The sequence below is a fragment of the Miniopterus schreibersii genome (genome assembly GCF_964146895.1).
Source record: "Miniopterus schreibersii genome assembly, chromosome: 2".
Taxonomy (NCBI): domain Eukaryota; kingdom Metazoa; phylum Chordata; class Mammalia; order Chiroptera; family Miniopteridae; genus Miniopterus; species Miniopterus schreibersii.
Genome location: NC_138102.1, coordinates 144,458,956 through 144,485,924, shown reverse-complemented (window position 1 = coordinate 144,485,924; position 26,969 = coordinate 144,458,956). Strand labels below are relative to the sequence as shown.

Below are 26,969 nucleotides of genomic sequence, written 5' to 3'. Positions count from 1 at the left end.
AAAGAGGAAAATTTCTTATTAATTGAGGTGGGTAGAGGGAACAGACAGCAGAAAAGAACGAGATGCTAAGCAATAAGGAGCTATGAGGTGTCTTGCAGACACTGAAAAAGGAGCCTGGGATGTCTAAGAGGGCTGGTGTGAGAAGAGAAGTGTGTGTGGCAGCCTAAGCCACTTCACAGACAGACCCTGTTGGGGAGAAATGGGCTGCCAAGGTGCCCCATTAGGGAGTGGGAAACTGAGTCACAGTCTCCCTTCTTTCAGCCCAATGCCTGGGCAGGAGTTTTGAGGAAGATCCCTGGGTCCAGATGTAAGTCCTGGGAACAGGTTGAACAGTCCACATGTTGAGTCCTCAGCAGGGCCCCTAAAATTCAATGCCCCATTCTCACCCTAGAAATTGGCAGGCCAAACTGGGCCTCAAGCAGATGTTGAACTAGTGTGTGGAGAAGGGATGGGCAGCAGCAAGACAGCCAGTGTCCAGATGCAGGGGGAGGCCTCTGGGTATGCAGGACAGCCAACAGGGACAAGGGAATGGCCTGGGCTTGGTGGGAGGAGCAGCAGTGGCTGGCGAGGTCAGATCCAAACGGGCAGCCAGAGAGAAGGAAATGGGGGTGGGGGGAGCTGGGTGGCCTGCAGGTCCCAGAGGGCTCTCTCCCAGCCCACAGGTCTAGAAACTCCCCTGTCAGAGCCCAGCCCAGCTTCCAGATCTGCAGCCTGCTCTCACACTCCCCAGCCCCGTCAGACCCCAGGCCTAGGGGGTGCGCACATCCTGTCCCCACCACTCAGGACACAGCCTGCGGTTCCCACCTCTGTCAGCCCCTCCGCAGCCCGCTTGGGCACAGGTGTCTTTTCACCCTAATGAGTGTGCAAGGGAGGGGGGCAGTGCTCAGAGAAACCTCTCTGTCCCGGACCCTCCATCCAGGGGCTCACTTTCCTCCAGCCGAGGGGTTGGGGTAAGGCCCTGCCGGGGTCCGCCAGATGAGGGGGACTGATGTCCACCACCACCAGCCGGGCCCCAACTCAGCGGGTCCTGCCCTTTGCCCTCGCGCTTCCAAACCTTCCGCTCTGGAGCACCGCCCCCTCCCGGGGCCGCGGCGGCCGTCCCTCCTTCCTGGTCCCCCAGTCCGTCCTCCCCAGGAAAGGGGGTGAAGGGACCCCGGGCCAGAGCATCGGCGGCCCGGGGCCTCCAACTCCCTCCCTCCGGCCCGTCGCTGCCCTGGGGCTGGCGGATGTGGGCTCCCAGCGGGAGGCCCGAGCCCTCCGGCCCCGGAACCAGCCGGGCCGAGAGCCTGCCGGAGCCCCGCAGAGCTGGGTGGGGCGGGCGCGGTCGGGGGTCGCACGCGGGACCCGTCCGCCGGGCGCCCGGAGCCCGAGCCGGAGCCCGAGCCCGAGCCGGGGCGGGCGGTGCTGGGGAACCGCGCAGGGTGGGGCGGGCGGGGCTGGGGGCGGCAGCCCGTACTCACCAGCGCAGGGACTGTGCATCCAGGGGCCGAGGCCCTCAGAGCGGGGGGCTCATGGCGGGGTGGGGGGCTGGGGCGCCGGCCTCACATCCCCCCCAGTCGCCGGAGGCTGCAGAGCGACTGTGAGACGGCGAGAGGAAGGGAGGGGGCCGGGAGGGGGAGGGCCCTGGCAGCCCGGCCGGCCGGGTAGGATGACAATGGAAGGAAATGCTTTATCTGAGGCTGAGAGCGGGCCAAGGGGGAGGGGAGGGAGGGGGCCGGCGCTCGCGGCCCTGGGACACACCACCCCGGCAGACGCTGCCCGGCGCGGCGGCGGACGCACCGCGCAGCCCGGGAGGGGACGCGGGACCCGGAACGCGGGACGCGGCCCCGACCCGCGCGCCGTAGCCGCCGCGCTGCCTGCCGCCCAGCCCGGGCCGTGGCGCCCAGACCCGCGCACAATTCCCGGAAACCCGGCTACCTGAGCGCCCGCAGCCGTGCACGCTCAGCGCGGACTCGCATCCATGTTTACACAGGGCCAGAGTCATCTACGCAGACACACTTCAGGGAAGGACCCCCGCGCACACAAGTACAAACAAGTACAGCCCACGAGCAAACAGTCACACCTAGGAACAGCGGGACACGCGTGGAGCCCCAAGTCTCTTGCGAGGGATCTCAGACGGACCCCCCCCCCCCCACGACTTGCCTGAGGAAAGTTCCAGGATCTGATTTGAATCACTGCCCAGCCCTCCCCCTTTCCCACCCCCCACCCAACGCCTGCTGAGGGGAACCGAAGGGTCCAGCCTGTTCCTATTAAAAGAGAAAGGGGATGGGGGCGGTGCGGATTTTGAAAGTTTTCTTTTTTTAAAGAAATTTCTCAAGGGATTTCCTTCCCTCCTCTCCTCTTCCTCTCTTCCTCCCATTCCTCTCCCCCCACAAACCTCCCCCCGTCTTTCCCCCTCCCGGTCCCTATGAGTCAAACTTCAGCAATGTGCCCAGTGTCTCCCAGTGCATTACAGCGGATCATAGAAATGTTCCAGTCTGTGAGTCGGAATGCAGCCGCCTCCAGGCCTCCCTCAGCTAATAAACTCAGCTCCCGCTGGCTTTGCGCAGCAACCCTCCCCGCCCCCTCCCCCTTTTTAGCTGAAGCAGGTCAGATTCAGGGGTCAGAAGCTGAGGACATCACCACTCTGCTTCCCTGCCTAGCCTGTCAGCCCTGTCGCCTCTGGCCATCTGCTGGGTCAGAGCCACAGTGGCTCCTGGGAAGGGGAGAGGTCCACAACCTGATACACTAGGCTCTCCTGTCCTGTGAGGCGTCTCCACTGGAAGGCAGAGCGCAATCTTAATTTTAGAAACCCCAAGGGCCTCAGGATTCTACAGAAGGAGAAATTGAGGCTGAGCCAGAGGCAGAGCCACAATGGGAAACGAGTCCACAGTGGCCTAAGAGGGCTTGGCCACACTGAGGTCCAGCTCTGGCCATAGGCTCCTAGTCCCCACAAGCACAGCTCCAGCCTCACCACTTGTTGCTACCTGGGATTCTTAGCAGCTGACTTTCTACTTCAGTGGCTTTCCCTGTCCCAGCGCTGTCAGCAGGCAGTGAGTGCACTTGTTAACTTCTCACAAAGTCCTTTCCTGACCTCCAAGCCCTCCTGCTATATAGCACCATAGTACACATACATTCTCCTTTTTTCTGATGTTCTACCCAGTGCCTCCTGGTACTTAGTGCTCAATAATGTTAGTTGTTATTATTACTATTATTATTTCAGCCAAAGTGAGCTGCTGGCTTCTCCCCATTGTGGCCTCATTCTTTCCCACTCCCTCACCTTGGCTCATTGTGTTCCCTCCAAAAATGAATGTCCTCACAGTCCCTTTCTCCTCCTGTTAAAATCTTTCCAAACCCCAAGTCTATACCAACTTCTCCAAGAGTCTTTCCCTGATTCCCATAGCCAGAGGGATCTTTCCTTCTATTAAAGGACCCCACCCCATGTTGTCAGTCTTTCTCTCTACATTGGCCTTTATCCACCTAGTCTGCCTGCTTGTCTCAGCTCTCCTTCTTCCCAAGAATGTTCAAGAGTGGACATCCCTGAGCCCAGCTACTGCCTTAGTCATGGTCACAGATTCAAGCTCTTTATGCTTATTTGCTGAATTGAGACAGATATGCATGGCCTTCAAGGACCATGCCCCAGCTGGACACATCCAATACATCCTTTTCCCCCCACAACTCTCCATGCTGACTCTGCAAGACACATGTTCTTCCACCTCAGGTGTGTTCTTCCCAGCCCTTATTTCCAAACCAGATCACTCTCCTTCCAGATCCCTGCTCTGTGCCCACAGCCTCCAGAAGAATTGCCTGGTTACTTCAGACTCTCAGCCCTTCCCCTGTGTCTCTCTCCTGTAGCCTCCTAATCACCTCAGGACTCCTGTAGTTATTTCTGGACTGAAATCAGGCCCTTGTTTGCTCATTTCTACCATGTGCATCAATCATGTACTTATTTGTGAGCCTTCTTTTTTCTTTTTGCCCTAATCAATGAGTTCTGAGAGATTTGAGCAAAAAGGGTATCTCCCCTGCCTGTGTCTGTCCCCACAGTACCCAGCACATGGCGTTCTCCACACACCAGGACTCACTGCCCCCGAAGTATAGGCAGAAAGATAGCATGTGAGACCCACGTCTGGGAAGCTGGACTGTGCCCCTGCCTCCCTTGCTGGCTTTACTTACCCCTTCACACCCCAACTGCCTATGGCAGAGTCTTAAGCCAGTTTCTTAGTCACATCTCCCTTGCTGGAATATGTCAGCCTCCAAGAACCCTAAGAGACACGAGGCAGAGAACTACAGGCTACCTCTCTCTCCTCTACCCTGGTTACCATGGGAATTTTTTTTTAAGGCTCTTAAGTCCAGGCTTCTCATAGACAGCTCAGCTAAGCACCTAGCAGAGAGATTAGCTCCATAAGAGCTGCCTCGTCTCCCCTGAGTCTTCCAGGAATCTCTGGCCAGTACACTGCCTGAGGACACCCTCTTCTGCTCTTCTTTGTGGTTCTGGGCCCACTTGATTTTTTCTTTCTCTTTTTCCTCTCCTTCCCTTCCTTCCCACACTTAGCTTTTTTTTTAATTTTTTATTATGATTATATACCATGTAACAGTTCTATACTATCCCCTTGGCAAACATCAAATCACTTATTCTTAACAATAATCCTTGTTATGTTCATAATTAAAGTATGGTCCCTAAAGGTTAAGAAACCTGACCAAAGTTACACAACTAGTAAATGATGGGGCCATTCGTTCATTCATTCAACAAATATTACTGGGTGTTCACCTTGTGCCAGGATTCAAAGCTCCAGAAAGTCACCTGGTCTAAACTCAGGGCTCGAGATCATTCCTGTCCCAGCCTTCCTGACATGGTAGCCAAAGCCACAATCCACCCCTCAGCCCACACTTTGTACACACTCTCCACAAAGGCAATCAGGAAGCACTCAATCCCCAAAGGCTGTTGAGATCTCTGAGGGCAGCCATCTCATTGGTTGGGCTGGGACTTGCATTCTGTTTTCTGAACCTGGCATCAAATGCCAATTCATAGGGGTTTGAAGCTGCAGATTAATAGGGGAGGTAGGTCCCCACTTCCAAATAAAGGGTTTCATAGGACCAGATATAACAAGTGGAAGGCAGGAAGGAAGGAAGGAAGGGAGGGAAGATAAATAGGATTTTATTGAGCGTCTCCTTTGTATCATATGTTCAGGGCCCTTTCACTTATATCTCTTTGCTAACCCCATTGTTTTAGTGAGCAAAGGAAAGCTCAGAAAGACAAAATGATTTCCCAGAGGCCACAGAGCCAGTAAGTGTCTTAATCCTGAATATGTCTGACTTAGAGCCTGTGCAATTTCTTCTAGCAGGTCACAGCGATGGAGAGGCTGCTGTCAGGTCTCCTGCTGCAGCATAAACCTGGTTATCTGACGTCCCAGCCGACCTATGTGTGACATCCTAGATGCCAAGTTTTCCTCCTCACTGACCCCAGCCCTGTCGTTTCATCTCTGCTTCCCACCTTTCTCAGTTCTATTTTGCAGGTAGGATTAAGGAGTTACATAAGTATTCTGGCTAGGATTGGGGAGGGTGTTGTGTGACTTTGGGGTGCAGCCAGGCAGACCCCCATTCAGGATTTCAGGGTCTGAGAGAAGTGATACATCCTTTTGGGCCAGAATTGGATGGATAAATGAAGAAAAGGCCGGGGCATGGCTACAAATCCACATAGCTCTGGTTGGGAGGCCAGATGACCGTGAGGACCTAGGCAGGTGGAGAAACTAAGCAAGTCCCTTCCCCTGCACCCCTCCCTCCCTCCAGTGTCAACAAAGGTGATGTGGTTTCCCCTGTGGTCTGTTGCCCTAGACACCTGCAGTTCTGAGTATATGTGTATGCATCTATGTGCCAACAATGTCGTGGGGGGACACAAGGAGAAAGCAGTGGGACAGGATGGGGAGGGGCAGGAAGCCAAAGACAGGCTCTCCTAAACCCCAGGACCAAGAAGGAGCCATGAATGCACAAAATGGCAGAGCTCACCGCCTTGATGACTCCAGGTGCTCAGCCAGAAACATCAGGAGAGAGCTCTAAGAGAGGCACTGTGGGTATCAGGGCCCTGGGCCGGGGCTGGGTGGGAGTCAAGGAACTTGAGTTCTAGGCCCAGTTCTGCCATTAACTTCCTGGGTCTCACTTTTTTAAGTCTCAGTTTCCTGCTCTGTAAAATAACAATAATTTGGCTACCTACTTCACTGGGCTGGGCTGAGATCATATGAATAATATATGCAAAAGCTTAGACCACTGTGAGTTTTAGAATTATTGTCCTGATAGCATAAGAAATATTATTACTGCTTACTCTAGCCCTGGGTGCAACACCCCACACATGTGCGTACACGCGCGTGCACACGCATACACGCACACGCATCACAGTGGAGATAAAGAACGTTAAAGACAAAAACAAAAACATAGCCTTTGCCCTCATATAGATCACAATGTGTTGAGGAAACACAACAAACACATAAAATACTTGAAAGCCTCTTGGGAAGCCAACTATTTAAAAAATCTCACTATCTGTGCGATCTCGGCCAAGTCACAACTTCTCCCGGCCTCAGTTTTCTCATCTGTCAAATGAGGGAGCTGGTTTAGATAATCTCTACCTATTTTTCTGAGTCTAAAGCAGTTTGCTAATTCTGTTATTCCAAGTGTAAATGGGTACATAACAAAGAGGAGACTTGAGCAGATCCTGGCTGGAATGAAGCAAGCAAGTGTTGAGCTGGGTTTTACAGGAGCCCAGAAATGTGAGTCAGTGTGGGGGCAGGGGGGTGACATTCCAGGTAGGGAGAAAGGCATGTGCAAGGGCGAGGCAAGGAAGCAGAGGGGTGGCAAACAGATTAGCAGGCTCAGGAATGAGGTTGGTGAGGATTGAGGGAGTCTGGGGAGGAAGTCAGGACTGGAGGAGGAGAAGGGGCAGTCCCCAGGGCTGAGGCAGCTGAGACACGAAAGTGGGGGAGGAGTATGGGTGGGAAGACACTCTCTCAGCCCCAGAGGTCAGTGCCAAAGCCCATCCAGCCAAACTCCACCCAGGAGAGAGGGAAAGAAAGGTTCCTTTGCCAAGAGGCCCCACCCACCAGAGAAGGCCCATTCCTCCCTTCCCTTCTATCCCAGTCTCACCCCTAACCTGGAGGTAAGTGAGGGCCCCCCTCCCCCAAGCCAGAGCCTCATTAGTGATGGAAACAAACAGATGGGAGCACTGCCGTCTCCCTCTATAACAATAATGCCAGCAGAATAACAATAATAATAATATAGTGATGATGATGATAATGAAATAAACTACCCCCCACTTGCCCTCTGATAAAACCTCACAGCACCAAAACCTCTTGATATGGCCATGCTCCTAAGAGCTGCAAGTGATTTATAAGATTACCTACTCCCAAAACCTGATAATGTATTAAAATCACTTGGAACAACCTGTGAAAACAGACTCCTGGGCCGCCTCACAGACCCGATCAGACTCTTTGGGGTGAGGGGTACCCAGTAATCTGTAGCTCCCAAGTAATTCTAAAGTGTGGTTAGGTTTGGGGCCCCCTGGCCTAATCTAAACCACTCCTTTTACAGAGGAAACTGAAGACCCAAGGGGAAAGTAACTTGCCGGAGATTACATGGTTAATCCTGAATCAGTGATGGGAGCAGGCAGAGAGCTCAGGCATCCCAGCTTCTAGGTCAGCGCTCCTTCCACAGCCGGCACTGCCCTGCCCGGAGATGCCTGTGCCAGCAGAGATTATGGTCAGGGAGGCAGCCACCGGGCCATACTCTAATCATGAGCAAGAAGAAATTCGTCTGAGTTGCAGAATGTTTTTCTGCAGCCAGCTCACAGTTACTTGCTCCAGTGGGCCCCTGCAGGGATGCTGTAGTCTACCCACTGTTGGCCTGGGGCTTCAGCTTTGCCACATGCCCCCAGCAGCACACTCTGTAGCTGTATTAGCTGGAGGGCAGGGTCCCATCTTGTTACAAATTTTAATGTGTCCTCTTAGGAGGCACTTACCTGAAGCCATGGAACCTCCAGGGAAGACCCTGAGGAGGTCCCTGCCTAAGGACACTCACCTCTCTTCCCTAGGAGTGTCTTTTAGGGTGGGTTTGGACTGCGCCCCTGCATGTCAGGGGAGTGGAGGCAGGAAAAGAGCAATGAGCTGAAGTGAGGGTGAAATGGGGTGAGGGTGGCTGCGAAGGGAAGGGACGTGGGTGGGAGTGTCCTTGCTAAGAACTTGAAGTACCCCACCCACGTGTGACCACCACTGCAATCTTTTTCACTGAGTATAACTTCTTATTTATTGAGTGTCTCCTCTGGGCCAGGTCCTTGGGCACAGAGGCAGAAGAAGCCACAGCTCCTACCAGGGAGGAATTCTCCATTTCCTGGAGAGCAGGATACAGCCGAAGAACGGAGCCTGGAGTGAGAGAGCTGTCGGACAAGGGGCTCCAACAACCTGTGCTGCCAAGGAGAGGCTGCGTTCACAGAGTCACAGGAGTCCCATGTTGGGAGGGACCTGATGGATTACCAGTCCTTGTAGGCTGGGGCACTAGTCCTGCTCTGGCCTGCCCCCTCCGTGCCTGGGACGGTGAGTCTAGATCACTCCAGCTTTGGAGGCTGAGAGACAAGGCCACTACCCTCAAGCAGACCCAGAGGACGTGCTCCATGCTTCTCCACACGGAGCTTTGAAGGAACCATTTAAAAACCTGTAGAGGAGTGGGAAAGGGAAGCCGCTGCATATTGTGGTCAAAAGCAAGAATTTGGACTCCACTGCTTGGGTTGGCGGCTGCTTGGGTTGGCGTTTGTTGCTTACCCACTGCGTGATCTGAAGCACGTAATTTGACCTCTCAGAGGCTCGGTTTCCTCATCTGCAGACAGGGGCATGGAGTGCCTGCCATATTAGGGTTGTTGTGAGGACTCCTGAGATCAGGACATGAAGTGCTCAGCACAGAGCCTGACGCATACAGGGCTCTGCTGGGGATGGAGCTCGAAGCTGACATAAGTAACAGAAGACAGTGTCCTGTCTCTTCTGTCCCTCTAAGCCACAGTTTTCCCCGACAAATTCAGTCTCAGTGATGCTGACCTAATTTATGCAAAGAAATCCAAATGGGCCTCTAGCCCAAGCTGACCCCTCTGGGGTGTGCAGGATGGCTTGGCTGGGCTATGGGAATGGGGACGCTATCTGGAACTTTCCCCAACCCTCCTGAGGTCCTCTGGTATTGTCTCAGTTGCGTCAGAGTTGAGGGACCCAGCTGCAGGGAATGCCCAAGCCAACTGCAGAAAGAGCCTTGCCTCCTCTCCCCAATCTTGGCAGCAGCACATCTGGAGTGATCTGCACATCTGGCTGCATCCCTGGGGCAATAGCCACAGCTGCTGACATTTGAGGGAGGAGAGATCTAGCTCCTCAGCCAGGGCCTGGGGGGCTATAAATAACTAGCTAAGAGGACCAGGGGGACGAAGTTGACCTTTGGGGGGCGGGAACAGCTGGCAACTTCCCCCACCCCCTTGGGTCCTGAGCCAGAGTTTTAGCAAAACAGGAAGAGGCAGCAGCAGCAGCTGCTGGGAAAGTAGGAGTGGCTCCTCTTCCCCCACTTGCCTGGGGCCTTCGGATCCCAGCCAGGACCTGGGAGAGGTGGAGTCGTCCAGGCAGGAGAAGGAGGGGCAGACCCACGCAGACTGTGGCCCCAGCTCCCGGTGCCCTCCTATGGCTCTTCTGGGGCGCAGGCCTGGGAGAAGGAGGTAGAGAAGGGCAGCCCAGCAGGCTGTGCCCTCCCTCCTGGCTCCCTCCTATTCCCTTTCTGTTCCCCTATCGGTGGGACAACAGGAAGGACGGCCAATGTATCTGCAGGCCCAGGGGCGTGTCAAGCCCGCCTTCCTCTCCCATCCCTTCCCAGCCACAGGTGGGCTGAGCCTAAGCCCAGGTGGGTGGGAGAGAGGGCCTTCGACAGGAGGAAGGATGCCTCTGGGCTTCTGGAGAGAGGCCCAGGCCCTGGCCCCAATGAATGATGGAGAACTTCCCCATGAACCATGGAGGTGAGGAGATCCAAAGCTCTGGGTGGCTCTGGGGGACTGTTTGTCTGGAGTAACAGGGCATCCAAAGAGACAAGCTCTGGAGAGCCATGCCCAGCTCAGACGGCCTCTTGAAGTCCAGGGCTAAAGGAGTTAGCTTTGCTTTCCGCCTTGCCTGGGCCACTGGGCCACTGAAAGTCTGTCCCGTGGTGTCTGACTGGCTGGTGACATCCCCAGTAGGGTCTGTATCTATATCTGTCATGACCTGTCATTGCATCTCAGCCTGGAGCCCCTGCAGGGAGGGTCTAGATCAACACTGTCCAATAGCAACAGAATGTGAGCCCCATACGTAACTAAATTTTCTTTTAAAAGAAGTAAAAAGGTGAAGTTCATTTTAATAGTATATTTATTTAACCTAATATATGTAAAATATTGTCAAGTCAGCATGCAATCAAAACAAAAAAATTGTTAATATTTAACATCCTTCTTTCATACAAAGTCTTTGAAATCCAATTTAGATTTTACACTTGTAGCACGTTTCAGTTCTGACTAGCCAGGCTGCAGGTGCTCAGTGGCGCGCGGCTACTGTGCTGACCAGCACAGGCTTCGGCGACTCGTAGCTTAACCTCGTCTTCTGCCTTCCAGTCCCTTGCTGGGGAGGAGTTTCAAGGAGCAGAGGAGACCAGTGAGGTCGAAGTTAAGAGTTAACTTGCTCTAGCAGGATGGCCACCTGCTTTGGCTTTCAAGCATCTATCTCTAGACCTGGAGCCAATCCCAACAGGGAAACTGAGTCACAAAGCAGCGTCTTCTTAGACAAACGGTCTCTTCTTCCCGGCCCTGTTCCTCCACGCTGAAGGTGAGTAGAATCTCACTCGCCCTTCAGGAGAGCTAGCGTCTACCCTCTTTCCCCTTCCAAAGGCAGCACCAAGTCCAGAGGCACTGGGGCAGCAGAGCCGGGGCATACGAGGGGCAGCAGAGCCGGGGCGTACGAGGGGCAGCAGAGCCGGGGCATACGAGGGGCAGCAGAGCCGGGGCGTACGAGGGGCAGCAGAGCCGGGGCGTACGAGGGGCAGCAGAGCCGGGGCGTACGAGGGGCAGCAGAGCTAGGGCCTACAGGGGAGAAGCTAAGCGGGAGGGAAATACAGAATCAGGCTGGGGACATGTGGAGTTGAGGTGCTGGTGGGATGATCGCAGGGGTGGGGGTGTTGAGTGGACAGTTGTTCCCTGGAGCTCTGAATGGGGGGAAAGGGCAAATAAAGATCCGGGATCATCAGTGAGAAGCGGGGTTGTAGGTAGGAGTGGATGAGACCACCAGAGCAGAGGAAAAGAGAGAAGGGAAACCAAGGGAACCCAGGGAGAAGGCTAAGTACAGAAGTGAGAAAACGAAGGTTTCAGGTGGGCAGAGGGGGTAGGGAGGCTGCCGGTGAAGGAGGTTGAGGGGGAGCAGTGAGAGATTTAAATGAAGCAGGAGAAGACGTCAAAAAGGAGGGACTGGGCTCAACTGCAGTCGACAATGCTTTAAAATCATTCTTACAGAGAGAGCTCACACAGATTGATAAGAAACACTGAACCGGTGGTACGCTCAAGTTCAAAGCACAGAAACGACTCTTGAGGGAAAGAGGAAACACAGCTGGTAAGCAAAGGTAGGGGAATGTTCAAAGCAACGCCAATTAAAATAAGATAAAGGTTGGAGCCACTTTCAAGCACCAGCGAGAGTGTGATGAAATGTACACTCTGTTGTTGTTGGTGTAATCTCTTTTGAAATCAGTTTGGCAATATATAGTGAGAGCTATAAAATGTTTTTACCCTTTGGCTCAATAACTCCACCCAATGTACCTAAACTAGATTTCTGTAGCCAAAACTCAGGGAGCGGGGAGTGGAATAAGTGCATACGATGTTCATCACCACACTAGCTGTAATGTGGAAAATCAGAACAATCTGAACACCTACAACTGGAAAATTGTGAAGTATGTTATATTTCCACTTAATAGAAAATTATAAAGCTGTTAAAAATATGCATATGAATGCAACATAGTATCACAGGAGAATATAGATTCGTGCATGCCCTGTGATGGCAACTGTATTTAAAAAAACAAAACAAAACAAAACAGGGTAAGCATAGAGAAAAAGATTCAGAGGAAATTCGTGCAGTAGGTAATGATTATGTAAGGTGGTATGAGTATACATGTTTTTGTAGTTATTTAATAATTACCAGCATTGTAAAGAGCTGTGGAGACTGGGAATGAAGGTTGACCAGAAGCCTAGACTGGGCTACAAGGAAGGCCCTGACATCGTCATGGAGGTCATAAATGTATTCATTTGGCAGGTATAGGTATACACTGGGCTCTGCCCCTGTGCCGGGCACTGTCATTGTGGGTATTAGTTCAGTGCTGTACTGATGGGAAAAGCTCAGGTTTTCTGTCTGGGTTCCAGAGGTGCTCTGTCCACCGGAAACTCCTGGTGTTCCACTGGCTCCTATGCCACTGCTGGGGCGAGACCTTGTCCTGGTCCTGAAGGGGACCAAGGGACAGAACAAGGGAAGTCAAGAGCAGGTACTGGGGAAGGGGGAACAGTGTGTGTGGTTAGCAGGGTCCCGAGTGAGGTTAGGGGAGGGTTGGGAGGATCACCAAGGAGCTTAGGGGATGGGAGGGCTGCTCTGCTCTGGGGGAGGGGTTGGTGGGCTGTGGTCAGCCACCTGCCATTTCACATCACCTTGAAGGTGACATGAGACGTAAGTGGGCCATCACCTCCACCACCCCCTACAGGAACTCTACCTGGGCCCCCACCTACAGGCACCATCTGGCCCGGGAAGCCTCCTGCTCCTCCCCTCTCAGCTCCCTTCCTACAGTGACACACCGGGGCCTTAAAATAACACATCTTTATTTACGCCATCATTTCCACATCATTTGCCTATGATTCATTTGTTGTCAAGAGGCATTAAAACCCCAGCTCCTAGGCACCCACCAGTCCCTGCCCCACTCTCTCCTGTGTCCTACCACCCCCCTTGCCCGACTCACACTCAACCCTGCTTCCTGAACCCAGCAGCTCCCAGTCCCACTTGCACCTCTGCTCCAGCTCCTGCCTACCTGGCCTTGGTTGGGGAGTGGGAGGCAGGGTCCGGGGCTGAATGGCCCAGGTCACATCCATCTGCTTCCCCAGCCTGAGGGAGCCTCCAGCCCTGGGACTCAGGATGACCTCATGCGAACAGAAAGCCCTGGAAAAGGGAAGAAACTTCTCTTTGCCTAGAAGCAGGAAGCTGTGGACCACCCCAGCCCCAGAGGCAGCCCCTTTCTGCGGTCCCCACCCCCTCACTTCCTCAGGCTGGATTTCCCTCATCCCTCAAGGCTGGTCCCTGGGTCCCTCCCCCTCACTCTGTCTCCTACATGGTACAGGGGTATAAAGTTTCCACAGTGTGTGCATGAGCATGTATGTGTGTGTGTGTGTGTGTGTGTTGGGGGTAAGAAGAGTTGTCTTTCACACACTCATTACCCAGTAAGGCTGTAAGGCTTTGGGGGCCCCCAGCCCTCCCCAGGGGAATCTAGGTGAGCCTGGGGAGCTGTAAAGTGGGGGAGGCGGGGGAGGAAGAGAGCAAGGGGCGAGAAGGGGGCTGCTAGAAGCAGGGTTGGGGCGAGGGGAGCTGCTGTGGTTGGGTTATCTGATGTGAGGAGCCAGGTGTGCACTGGGGGTGGGGGAAGAGCCGCCTGAGAGAGAGGCAGAAACTGCAGCGTGGCCTGGGGACAGACAGACTGAGCGGGCACTGAATCAAGATGGGAACAGAGGAGGACCAGATCCCTCCCCATCTGAGACTGGCTTTCTTCTTCCAGCTCTGGAGGCCACCCACAGGTGGGAAAAGTGTCCCCCTGGCCACCCTGTTCCTTGGTCCCCCAGCCCCCCGGACACCTGCTCCTCCAGCTCCCCAGCTCCCAGAGAAGCAGGCACCTCCTCCCCTCAACGCCTGTGGCAGAGATGGGGGTGGCCAGGGACCCTGTGGCATGGGGATGATGGTCCAGCCTTATCCCCGAATCAGAGCAGTTGGAGACAGTTGAGGGCCTATAATCTCGGTTGGGGGTTGATGGGGTGGAGGAGGTTTTGCAGGAGGAGATAATGGGGCGGAGCAGAGCCTGGCCTGGAACAAGGGGCCCTAGGGCCAGGAGCCCCTCTGCCAGCTGTCCCCATCCCCATCCCCCACAGCGTCCCCTGCCTAGGGTGGCTTCGCTCAAGACAGTAGCTGCCTTGCTGCACGTGGAGCTGGGAGGGGCGCGGTGAACAGGGCTGAGTGCGTGGCTGGGGCGCTGGCCCGCCTATGAGTCCAACTTCCACCTCTCCCAGCCCTGACTTGGGACATGTGGATGTTGGGGGGAGGGTGATCCTTATAAGGAAGAGGGTCCCCGGGTGGTGATGAAAATACTAATAAAGGCTAATAGTTATCAAGCATTCACTACTTGCCAGGCACAATTCTAAGTGCGGTGTGTGAACTCACAACACCTGCGGAGTGAGCACCATTATTATCTTCGCTTCACGAAGAGACAGAACAAGTACAGGTTGTCGGCAGCCCCACGGCAGGTTCAGATCCTGCTCCGCCTCAATGCTGTTTCTGCCGTTCTCACCTGCTACCCTAGATGAGGCCCTGCCAGGCACCATGCTGCCTTCCTTCCTTCCTTCGTGTTCACAAAGACTCTATGTCCCCATTTACAGAAGAGGAAACCGAGGCCCAGAGAGGTCAAGTAATTTCCCTCAAGTTACACAGCTAGTGAGAGACAAGATCAGGATTCAGGCGACCTAGTAGCCAAGTCCATGCTCTTATTCACTGCCTTGGCTGCTTCCCTCGAGGCTGGGAGTGGCAGGGCAAGGGGGCTGGGAGAGCACCTGAGCTCTCTCTGCCTTTGCAGCCCTCATAGCCTAGCACCTTGCTGGCTCATGGTAGGAGGAGCTGTGGTAAGCATTTGCTCAAAGAACGAACTAACAACCAAGCGAACCAAGAAGGGGCATCTCCCAAGGCCACCGATATCCTGCCCAGCGACAGTGTTCCTCCCCTCCCATCCATTCCTCTACCACCTCAAGGCCTTCCTGTCAACACAGCAGAAGGCAGTGAGTCCCTTGGGGTGGGGTCCCTATCAGAGCGGAAGTGGAGCTGGCTTCTCTGCCACCCCTTTTATCTCTTCTCCCCATCCCCACTTTATCACCCAGGGCTCCTCCACCATCCCCTCCCTGCCACTGCCCTGGAGCTCCAGGGTGGGAGAGGGGGTGACATTTAAATCAGTGGAACCGGGGAGTGGGACTGGGGGGTGGGGTGGAGAGAGCAGAGGGACCCCAGGAAGGGTTGCCCTGGCACTCTGAAGCTGGTGCCCACAGTCCTGTGCACCCAGGGTGGGCTGGCCTTGGTGGCTGAGCCTCTTCTGATGGGCTGCTTGATTGGGTAGGCAAATGGAGAAACAGGAACCAGGCGCAGACACAGTTGGGGCCCCTGCCGTCCCCTCACCCGAGCCCCACGCCAGCTGCCACAGATGTTCACCGGCATCTACAGGATTCTTGATTAGATGGGGTGGCACAGGCCTTTCCAGACTTCCTATAGGATTCTGAGTGGGAGTGAAGAGGGCAGGGGTGAGGCCCCGTGGAGCTAAACAAGGGCTGCCAGTCTCAGCTATGTGTAATTTCTCCATCCCCTTTGAAGATAGGGATGCCAAAGGAGCGGCCTGCCCACTGCCCGCTGCCCTTCTCTCAGCAACCAGTATCTAAGAGACTAGGCCTTTCTTTCCAGAGTCCAGCTCAGACAGAATTTGCAGAACAATTCAGCTTGGAATTTGATACTTTGGCATCCCCTATATCAGATATCACTGGATCCCTGATCCTTGGCTCAGATATGGTTTAATTCCCTAAGGATCTGTCCACACTTGGGGTGAGACTACTAGACGCTAAGGAAGGAGGGGTAGTGGAAGCATTGACAGGTTCCCCAAATTCCCGTGGATGCCTCCGTCTTTGCAACTATTCCCCTCTGCGACTCAGCCTCTCATCACACCCCCCCTTCTCGGCTCCCCATGAGGTCATGAACAACTGAACCGCAGTGCACTGCTCTCAGCCTGCGGGAGGGGCCTAGCCCATGGCTCTGCAGCAGTCAACTCTGTACATGGTCTGCAGACCTAAGTTTTGGAAAATGCAAGGCCAGGAGGGGTGGTCAGAATATTGGATGATAAAATGAGGATTCAAAGATTTGAGGAGGCTAAGATATAGGATAAACCAAATCAGATAAATGTGACTAGGGAAAAATGCTAATTCTGCATTTTGGTCCAGAAAGCAAACTGTCCATATACAGAGGGATGGAGGTGTGGCAGATGCTTTAGGGAGAGGTAGTTAGCATGTGGGTTCTGAAGCCACAGGGACTTAACTTCTCAGTTTCCAAAGTTCAGGGGAAGGTGTTTAAATTTGCATAAGTCTGTTTGCATCTCATTTTCTAGTAGGGACTCGAGCAGAATTTTTTAAACTTGGCATCTCTTGTGAAGATCAGATCTTTTATATGCTAACAGGAGTGGGCATCCCACACATGACCTTGTATTCATCCATTCACCCATTTATTCAGCTACATTTATGGAATCCCTCCCTCCTTTGTTCCAGTCTGGAAGGGAGCCCCAAAGGCAAAACAGAAACTTAAAACCCACTACAATGTACACTTCATTCTATAGTAGGGTCGGTGTACAATTCCACCCAGATGGGGCAAGCGGGGGTATGGCATGGTGAAGTTCAGAGAAGAACTTACGGGAGACATGAAGCCTGAGATGGAAACTGAAGGAACAGCAGGAGTTTGCCCAGTTGAGAAAACTGGGGTGCGGGATGGGAGAGAGCCAACGGATGGCATGTCAGGCAAGGAAACAACACGTAAAAATGTGTGCAGTTTGGGTCTCAAAGTGTAGTCTGGGGACCCCTGTGGTTTCCTGAGTCCCATTTAGGAGCTCTGCAAGGTCAAAACTGTTTTCACAATACTAAGACATTATTTGCCTTTTTACTCTCATTCCCTCACTTGTATACAGAGGAGTTGTTCAGAGCTGCCAGGATGTGTGCCGTCCTAACAGATGGAATGCAGAACCAGATCCGAGACTCTAGCTGCCTTCTGGTAAGCCAGCATGAAAGAGATTTGCAGGACTGTAAAACCATACCCTTTTGCCACTGAATTAGTTCTGCTTTGGGAAAAAGGTTGTTTTAATAAAAATTATGCTAACTTATAATAGATTCATTATTGTTATTTAAAAATACATTTCTCAAATTTAATTTAAATTTCTAACTTGGTAAATATTGACGGATATAACCCACAGAAACAAAAGCTCTCCGGGGTCCTTATTTTTCGCTTGAGGACCGCTGGTCTGTGGAGGCAGGCTGCCAAGGCACACGGCTGGAGACCTGCAAGCGGTTGGAGGTGGCGTGGGCTTGAGTTTCAACATCTGGCCAGTGACACGTGACCCTGGGGAGGTAGACAGACCTGATGATAGTGGGCTTTGTATCTTGACAAAGAAACAAGGGTCCAGTAAGCGCTGGGGTTAAAAATGAGAAGCAGCGACACAACAAATACACGGAGCAAACCTGATCGTTGAAGCTCATTCTGATTCCCCCTCTTTGGGCATGAGCCACTTCTTACCAGAGAGCACTGACATTAATTATGGGTTGGTTATGTGTGCAGCAAAGTTGGGTGGCGGTGGTCATTGGGGGAGCTAAGCTGGCAAAGAAAGACCATAATTGAAAGAAGTTGGGGACGGTATTAACTAGCGTTTCATGTGTTTCAGTTTATGCGCCTACTTTCCCATCCCTTTCCCACACTTGCCTGTCCAAGCCGGCTGTTTCAGTTGGGGCCCATTTGGCTTATTAAGTTGCATATCTGCCCCCTGGTGGCCAGATGGCACAATGATGCCTTCTCCCAGCTCAGGTAGCTATTTGTGGAGCAGAAGCCCCTAACTCCAGAGGCCTAAGACAACATCTGGGGCCAGTCCAGAGGGCCCAGCAAGGATCAGTGGTCAGAGAATGAGACCAGTGTCAACTTCCAATGAAAATTTATTTGACCATCCTTCCACTCCACAACGTAATAATGTTGCTGGCCAGCAGTTATGATTCATGGCTATGTCAGGGTAGTGTGTTAAAAGTTTTACACACATTATACCACAACAACAAGCCAGGAAGTAATTACTATTATTGTTGTCATTGTATAGATGAAGACTCTGAGGCTCAAAAACGTTAAGTAACTTGTTCAAGGTCATACAGGTAACAGGTGGCAGAGCCAGGCCAGGGACCCAGCTGTTTATGCTGTTAAATGTTATACTTTGTGGCTTCTGCTTGTGCTGCTTGGTCATGGTGTGTAGGTCTGTCTTCTCCCACTGGGCTGTGCCTTTCTCGGGGCAGTGACTGTCTTACTCATCACTGTATCCCAGCACTGAGCTCAGTGCTGTGTCTGTGTTTGGAAACACCAGAAGGACTGCACCACCGGGCTGGACCTCAGAGGGAACCTCGGGCCAGCATGAAAAGTGCTCAGAGGCCCCAGGCCCCAGAGCTCAGCCTTAGAGGGCCCGTGGCTAAGATGTGTCAGATTCTTTCCTGGCTGTGACTCCAGAGGTTGCCTGGAAAGGCAGAGAGCAGGTTCCTTATGTGTTTTTGCTTGTGACCTTGCTGGCGTGAGGAGAGATGAACACCACCAAGCGCCTGCAGTGTGAGGGACTCAGGTTCACAGAAATAGAGAAAGGACCAGAGTGAGGGAAAGAGGAAAGAACTGCGGAGAGAAGCCAAGTCCATAGCTCAAACCTGTCACTATAGGGCAGTAGCACCACCTAGTGATGGAGCTTAAGATGATTTAGGAAAAGAACAGAGTCCAGAGCTGGGGAGAATCTGGCAACACCCTCCTCTAGAGGGAGCATCTGGGACTTCTAAATGTCCCACTACCTAGAGCCCAAGGGAAGGGCCTGGAAGCCTTCGGTTTCTCCCCAAGGCAGAGCAGCCCATTCTGAAAGGGCCCACCTTGTTGTACAAAATGTGAAGAAATAACCTTCAATTCTACCTGCCCTTGGCTGAAAAGAGCCACGTAGCTCAAGGTCACATAAAAGTAATGCTCTTCATGGGGACAGCCAACATCCAGTGACTAGCTGATGAAGGAATATAAAACCTGGCAAGGGCCGTCCTGGTTTCAGAGTTCCCCACGAGGGTTGGTTGAGCCCTCTGTGGAAGCTACATTGCAGCCCAACTTCTCCCTCTACCTGATCCTACTTCCTTCCCTGCCACCAAAGCTGGTGACCCTGAGCCCTCTCCCCAGTAAACTCCCTGCACATCCACCTACATTTTAGAGTCAACTTCCCTGGTACCCTACTTGCAACACTGCCTCCAGTATCATATATGACGTGTCTGAATAGAGATTTAGAGCAGTTGTCGAGCAGGGACCCTCCCCACCTCCTGAATCTCCCCATCAGCCGCTGCTCCACGCCCCACTGTGCTTCTTGGCCACTTGGCACACAGACTCCTTCAGGGGCCTCACAGACTTCTTGCCCGCATGAGTGCTGATGTCTGAAAGGGTGTCAGCAGGCATCCCCTTGGCTGTGCTGTCCTCTTAGCAGAGGGCAGGTAGACCCCACACTGCACAGACAGCCTCCAAGGAGTCCCAGCAGAGGCTAGAGACACTGACCGGAGGGCTCTGGCCTCTCCAGGCAGGCCCTGCTTTGTTTGCTTGCCCCCCAGACTATAGGAATCAGAATTTCCTGGCACACGGCTGACCTATTTCTGCCACATGAAGCTTGAGCTGGTCAACCCCATGGCCTGTGAGGTGTTTCTCCTTTATGTCTCCTTTGAGGGGACTGTTTACAGCATCCAGTAGCAGCATCGCTTGACGTAAAGGAAGGATCGTCACTATCTATCTTCTATATGATGTCGAACAGTTTAGTGGCTATCTGCCCAATAAGTCAACAGAAGCACGTCATCCATGATTAGTACCAGGCAAGACTGTGTTGTGCAGACCAGTGCTGTCCAGCAGAACTTCCTGCGATGACAGAAATGTTCTGTGTCTATACTGTCCTTTCTGGGAGCTCTGGGCCACTTGAGTAGAGGAAACTGCAGCTCAAGAGCTAAATGTTTGCTTTTATTTAGTTTTCATTAATTGAAAAAGCCACACGTAGTTACATGGCTGAACAGCACATATGTAGAACCAGAGCTTGGAATGTGAAAACATAAAAATCACTTTATCCCAACCGTAAGATTTTCTGAGTGTATCCTTCTCGGTTTACCTGGAAAAGTTTATTGTAACACAGGCTTGGAGATTCTGTGTTCTTCTAGAATCTAGGTCATTTATAAAATGCCAAATAAGGTTCTCCTAACAGTTTATAAGAACATCTTCACACTTCTCTAGCCAGAGACATGTGTTTAAGCAGCTGTTTCTAAGTCCATTTATTTTTTGGCAAAATAGCCCTCAAGCTCTATCCTCAATTCTTCTACTCTCACCCCATCCCCAGTGACACATTTGGTTTGAAATCTTTGGTTCAAAATCTTTGCAGATACTTCTGAAAAATGAAAGTAAATCACATATACAGGTTCCCAGGCCAGCTTACCCAAAATGCACACTGCCCGGCCGGGCATGCCTCAGTGGTTGAGCTTCGACCTAGGATCCAGACGATCAGGGTTCGATTCCCAGTCAGGGCACATGCCCGGGTTGCCGACTCAATCCCCAGTCAGGGGTGTGCAGGAGGCAGCCGATCAATGACTCTCTAATCATTGATGTTTCTCTCTCTCTCCTTTCCTCTCTCTGAGATCAATAAAGATATATTTTTTAAAAAGTAAAAAATAAAAATAAAGATATATTTAAAAAACACACACAAGAAACAAAATGCACACACTGGTTGGACATGACTTCCCCATGTGCAGATGACCGTGTTGTGTTTTGGTGGACTATTTTTGTTTGCTGTGTTTAGCGATGCTGCCCTTTATCATAAACCCCACTTCCTTGGGGAACAGAGCTGGGTGCATTGGCTCCCCTGGGTCCCTTGGGAGTCCTGTGTACGCACAGGAGTCACTGCAATTCTCCATCACTGGCACAGCAGCCATTTCAAGTACAAAACACATTTTTGTCAACAGTGGCTTGGTTTTCATTCTTGAGGTTCTCAGGTAAGGCCATACTTGATGGGGCCCAGACATATGACTGAATGCTTCCTGAGAGTTGAACAATGGTTGATCAAGCCTCTCCAATTCGCCCATCTCAGGGCCTCCTTTAGGAATGGGAACCTCCCTCACATGCTCTTTAGTAGAGAACTGGCAAGACTGTGACTTGTCAGGTCACTCGACCCAGTAGGAAGCAGCATAGTGTAGCAGCTCATTAAAGCCTTCTGGAGCCAGCTGCCAAGGGTTCAAATCCCACCTCTCCACCAGTGTGGCTTTGGGCAAGTTATCCCCTCTGTCAAGTGGGGGCAATGGTAGTCCATCCCCCCTCGGGTCCTTACAAGGATAAAGCAAGTTGGTTTGCATAAAGCATTTATTTACAGCAGCACTTGCCACAAAGTAAGCGCTATGTAGTAGGAGCCATTTTTATTACCGCAAGCAAGGCTTTCTTCATTGGTTTATTCCTGGCAAATGGAATAAACCAATTTATTTTCTCTTTGGAAATGGAATAAACCATTTTTTTCTCTTTGGAAATAACTCTGGAGGCACTTTTCAAAGCCTGCTTTTGCCACTTGGTTCCCAGCTTTCACCGAGTCTTTCGTACATCCCAACCTCCTCTGTTGGCCTCATGGATTCTCCCACTTTTTTCCAGTCTGGCAGCAGATGGAGCTCTCTCCTGGCATTTGGGGGCACACACTTTCCAGGGTTTCCAATAATATACTTTTAAATTTTTAGGTTTATAAACATCTAATTTTCCTCCTTTTTTTCCCCCTCCCAGCTCCTAGACTTCCCTTTGGGAGTGGGCTGGGTTGTGGGGCCCACGGCTGAGGAGCTGGTGTTCTCTGTGTCCAGTCGGGATCCCTGGAGGAGGCAGGGCCAGAGGGAGAGCTGGGAAGGTGGAGACATCACAAAGATAAATGCATTTTATTGATAAGGCAATAGCATTATAAGGGCTGAGGCAGAGACCCTATCTGGCCAGGGCCACATTGGGGTGGGGGTTCTGATTCACATTGAGACACAGGCTGAGGTGTCCTTCAACCTCCTGATGGGTCAGTAAAGTGACAACCCAAGGCAGGCGTTTGGGATCTAGACTTGCTGTCTGAAATCCAGTATTTCCTCCAAGGGACTAGGTTGGCCACTGGGGGAATGAGAAATGGGATCTGAGCTCAAGCTTGGTGTAGTGAAAAGAGCACTGGACCCTAAGGCCAAAGTCTGGGTCCAGTTCTGGAGCTACTTCCAACTAGTTATATGAGTTGGGGTGAGTCACACCCCTCCCCCCATAAGCATCCGTTTTCTTTAATAAGGAGGTTGAACGACTTTAGCGATTTTCAAACCTTTTCTCCCACTGAATTGCAAGCTGGACCAATGTGCGGCTAAAATCAAATAACAAGGGTCTGTCCCAAATTTATAAAATAACAGCAACAACAATAATAATCACTGTATAGAATTTTCACAATATAAGTTTCCCCCCCATAAATATCTCTTAATCAGTGGTGCTTACTACAGACTACAAACTGGAGTCTGATTACAAAAAACAACTCACATCTAATAAACGTTAAGATTCAGCCGTGAGGGTGGTTTTCTGCAATAAGGAATGCGACTGTCAGATGTTTCCCACCTGAGGAAATGCTGGGCCAGGTGGACACTGACGGCTCTGGCAGTGGTAAGTTGGGTTGCTCTCAGGGTTTTCAGGGGACACAGATGCAGGTGGAGGGGAATCTTACTGACATAAACTCCTCCATGTTGAGACATCAAATATGGCCGTGTTCCCCAAACTCAAGTAGCCATCTGAAGGGCCCTCTGGCACTCCTGGAAGAACCCTGTCTGCATTGGTCCCACACACCTACAACTCACTCACCGAGTAACCCCACTCCGGAGTAAACGGACCTAGAGTTCCCAGCTCCTGGGTTGGGCTGGCTACAAAGAACACAGAGTTTGAAGTTATGTACCTCACCCCCTCCCTGCCCTGACCCCCCAGGGTCCTTCTGACTTTGGGGTGGTGGAGCGAGAATAAGGGAACCAGCCCCACACAACTCTACCCCTAAATGCTCTCTGACTAGGCACAGAGGCCAACCAGCTCTCCCTCCACTTACACCCTGAGGTCTCAGAGCACAGCTCCTGAGGGAATGGTTGTCACGCAAGTGGGCAGGGAGAGTGGGGACAGGGCTTTGGGGTCTGGAAGGCCTTCACCTCCATCCCACCCTGCCAGGTAGGAAAGACATGGCCTCCACTCGTAAGCAGGATGGGCACTGCTTCTCTAGACTATGGGGTGGTTGGGAGAGTGGGCCAATCTCTGGGTCATCCTTGGCCATCCTAGTGTGAAGCCTCACCAATACCTATGGCCACAGTGGGAGGGCTCTGGAGCTTGCTGCAGGTTCTCTCTCTGGGGTGGAAGGTAAGGCATCGGCAGGGGAGGGTGAGGACGGTACTCGGTGCTTCCCTGCAACCTGGGGGCAATTCAGTCCTGCCATGTGGATTTTTGGAAGGAGAACTCCTGCCTCAACTAACCTCTTAGATCCAGGCTGAGGAGCCATGGGACTGGTGACAGGGACAGCTGTGGCCACCATCTACTACTCTTCTGTGAGGCTGGGTTTGCCTGTCCCACACCACCTGGGCCCTGATTTCTTCCCTCCTTGGGTATCTCAGCAGGTGGGTTCTGGGCCAGTGGCTCTGATTATGGGGAGAAAGCCCCCTCACCATAGCTATTTCCAAGGAGAACATTATCATGGGAATGAGATGAAGGTGGGCTTTGAGAGGTTAGGCAAGTGCACTTTGGCCAGCAGAGGTGGGTGAGGGGGAGTTGTGACCTTAGTCACCCTGTTTTTGGTCATATTTGGCAGCAGTGAGTATCCTAGACAGGCCAGGGATGGGAAAGCAAAGGGAGAAGGCCCCATCGTGGCACTGGGACACTGCCCTGGGACAGAGCAGCCATGGCACACTGCCCTGGGACAGATTGGTGGCAGGATGAGGTGGGGATAAAGTGGGAGTTGTGGCCAGGTGGAGCAGGGGGAGGAAGATCCTCACCAGGCTCTAGACAGGTGGACCTGAATTGGGGCTGATGGGGGGAAGTATGGGTATCTGTCCCTGAGGAATAGGTGTGTTTTTCCTGTCTGCCTGTTCTCTGGGCACCAGCCAGCAGCCACTTCTCGAGTGGTGGGGGCATTCCCAGGTGAGCCCCGCCTTCAGCCTTTGCCTTCTGCCCCCACTTGAGTCTCTCTGTCAAATAAACAGCAACTCCCCATGATTGAGGTCTTGAAGGACTGGGGTCATCCTGTGGCCCACAGGAAGCAGGGACCTGGTGTTAGGTTGGGTAGGGAGAAGAGGTGGGAGAGGAGGAGCTATACTCGGGAGTAGGTGGGAAGGGCTGCTGGACAGCAGCCAGTCCCAGGCCCGGGCACCAGCCCCAGAGGAGCAGCCCCACCCAGGCACCACCACAGGCTGCTCTAGTCAGGAGATCTCATTGCCAAACACCTCCAGCACGAGGGGTGTGAGCTTCATGCTGCACTCAGGCTGGAAGGAGAGGCAACGGTACTGCTTGGAGTGCTCCTCGTTGAGGCTACGCAGGTCAGCCAGCTTCTGAATCATCTTGGCATAGAGCAGGTGGCTTCCTGGGGGTGGGTGGCGGCAGCGGATATAGGTCTGCAGTGTGTTGGACAGGCGGTCCTGGATGGCCTCGATCAGCGCAGCATCTTGCACTCCAGGACGGTCTGTGGGCACAGGGAGAGGAGGAGGAAGCACAGAAGCTCTGAGCCTGGTCCTTACTGTTCAATCTCCTCACCACCCCGTGGTCCACACAGACAGACACCCACTTTCAGCATCCTCCTAAGTCACCCCTGTATGACTGCTGATGTGTGACATCACAGTCTTTCTTAAAGCCCCTCAACCCCTTCCCATTGCATTTAGGATCAAGGCCCAGATTATTTTATGGGCCCATCTGGCCCTGTCCCCACCAATCTCTCTCCCTCTATCTCTACAATCCATCTTTTCACCAGGATCTTGATGCACCATGCTCTCTGGCCTCCAGATTCACATCTATGTTCCCTCTGCCTGGAACTCAGTTCTTTATCTTTGCCTGACTCTTACTGATACTTCAGGTAACAGTTTAAAAGACTTTCAAGAAAGCCATTCCTGATGACTCCCTACCTTCATGCCTCAGACTACATCAGGCTCCCTCCTTCTATTATACCCAGCTGTAATATCACATACTTCTTAATTTTTTAAAACTCTCATCACATGGGAGAGAAGTCTTGCTTGCTGCTGAATCCCTATGCCCAGTGCAGTGCTCAGCACCTAGTAGGTATATGTATGCTGAGTATATGTATGAATGAATGAGTGAACGTTGGCTGAAAAGAGGAGGGAAGCCCATGTCCATTCCTTGGTTTCCCAGCCTAGGAAAAGATCCCTGGGTAGAGGTCACTCACTTGTTCCCTGAGTATAGTTCAGGCTAAGGCAGTGCTGCCCCACTTTGGGCCTCATCATCAATATAGCATCCTCAGGACCACAATAACATTCTCCTCAGCCTCTTTCCCTCTTTTCATCAAAAACAGGTAGAAGAGCTCATGGATCACAGCACATTGCCTCCAAAATTAGTCAAGTAAACTGTCTAGGCAGAACCATTCACCAGGTCCCAGGGTTTTTTTACCCTGCCCCTAGGGGACCTCAAGTGTCAAGGAAGTTCAGTCTTATTGACACAAGAGCAAACCCTGAATATTGGGACTATCCAGGCCTGTCTGTGGCCTAAGAAACCCCATCTACCTGGCTCCTGAGAATCCCACCTATGAATCACCAATGGCCTCACTAGGTAAGGCCAAGGACAGTAGGGGACCCCTCAGTATAAACACGCCATGTGGGCTTTGCAAAACCAGCAAAGTGGATATTTCCTGGTCTGTCTGTCCAAACTTTGCTCACTTCTCCCTTAAGACTGCCTTGTTGGTTCTCATCAGGGCTTCATTTTAAATATTCCCCATGTCCCAGGTCCCTGCGTTCCTCAAGGCTAGGCCTCATACCTGGGGAGACAATGCAGATGGCCATGAGCAGGACATGTTCTTCCTCATGCAAGTTCAGCTTCTTTAGCCCAATCTGGAACTTGATGAGTGGCTCAATCAGGTCCAGGCTGTGTCCAGCTATGAGAGAGAATGGCCAGATGCTATGCGCAGAACTGAGGAGCCACCCATTGCACTCCACCATACCTCCAATCCTGACCAGGCCTGACCCTTGCCCTTCTATCCCTGTTGCTGCCTGGTTAGGGCCCATGACCCCAGAATGGATAGAGCCAGAGACTGGGAGCTAGAGAGGGTGGAGGCAGAGCCCAGACACACCTTTGGTCACATCACTGATGCGGTACTTGTAGTCCTCAGCCCCACAGGTCCAGGACATGTCGTCCATGGTGAAGGACTGATTGGAGCGCAACATGATGACCTCAATGGCACTTGACTTCAACAGCACAATCTGGTCCTCAGAGGTGAGGTCTCTGCCAGGGCAGAGGTGAAGGTTAATCATGCAAATCAGTGTAGTGTTTTGATAGGTCTATACATGCCAGGTGACCAGTATGTACCCTGGATCCTGCATTGAGGAGCTTAAAGTCTGGTTGGAAAGGACAAGACTGTTTCTTGAGGAAGAGCAACTCAAGACTGAATGTTAAAATAAGAAATGAAGTAGCTCAGCTACTGAGAAAAGGAAAACCCAGTGACTTGCCAGGGTTCCCCAGTTCTAAACAGCCAAAGGTATTTTAGGGACAAGAAGATAGAGTCTGAGGAAGCTCCCAGGGTTATAGCATGAATATGGTAGCCTACAAATGTATGTCCAGAGTCATCTTCAACAGCTCCCATGCTTCCCCCTCCCCCTTTCCTCCAGTCCTTCCTAGTAGTAAAGTTCAGCCAACTCTGTCTCT

The 26,969-nt window shown here is 52.3% G+C and overlaps 2 protein-coding genes and 1 long non-coding RNA gene across 7 annotated transcripts in view; 1 reads left to right on the top strand and 2 right to left on the bottom strand.

The window, feature by feature from the left end:
* Positions 1–2,013, bottom strand: part of HDAC7 (histone deacetylase 7) — a 34,748-nt gene extending 32,735 nt beyond the window's left edge. Inside the window, exon 1 of one of the 3 annotated variants that reach the window (XM_081130611.1) lies at positions 1,918–2,013. In XM_081130611.1, coding sequence (XP_080986737.1) covers positions 1,918–1,984 — 67 coding nt within the window. In that variant the 5' untranslated portion in view covers positions 1,985–2,013. Of the gene's footprint in view, positions 1–1,460; positions 1,618–1,917 lie in introns of those variants that run through there. The other 2 variants (XM_081130612.1, XM_081130613.1) reach the window with 2 other exon arrangements.
* A 7,549-nt stretch (positions 2,014–9,562) lies between these two features.
* Positions 9,563–17,187, top strand: LOC308553232. The gene is made up of 4 exons (XR_013998213.1): positions 9,563–9,997; positions 10,619–10,829; positions 11,510–11,616; positions 16,996–17,187. It is a non-coding gene; the product is annotated as an uncharacterized lncRNA (long non-coding RNA).
* A 4,802-nt stretch (positions 17,188–21,989) lies between these two features.
* VDR (vitamin D receptor) overlaps positions 21,990–26,969 on the bottom strand; it is a 59,258-nt gene continuing 54,278 nt past the window's right edge. For all 3 annotated transcript variants that reach the window (XM_081129804.1, XM_081129806.1, XM_081129805.1), the window contains exons 8-10: positions 26,398–26,549; positions 26,086–26,202; positions 21,990–24,786 (exon numbers count right to left, since the gene is read on the bottom strand). In XM_081129804.1, the coding sequence (XP_080985930.1) occupies positions 24,527–24,786; positions 26,086–26,202; positions 26,398–26,549 (529 nt within the window). In that variant the 3' untranslated portion in view covers positions 21,990–24,526. The remainder of the gene's footprint in view (positions 24,787–26,085; positions 26,203–26,397; positions 26,550–26,969) is intronic.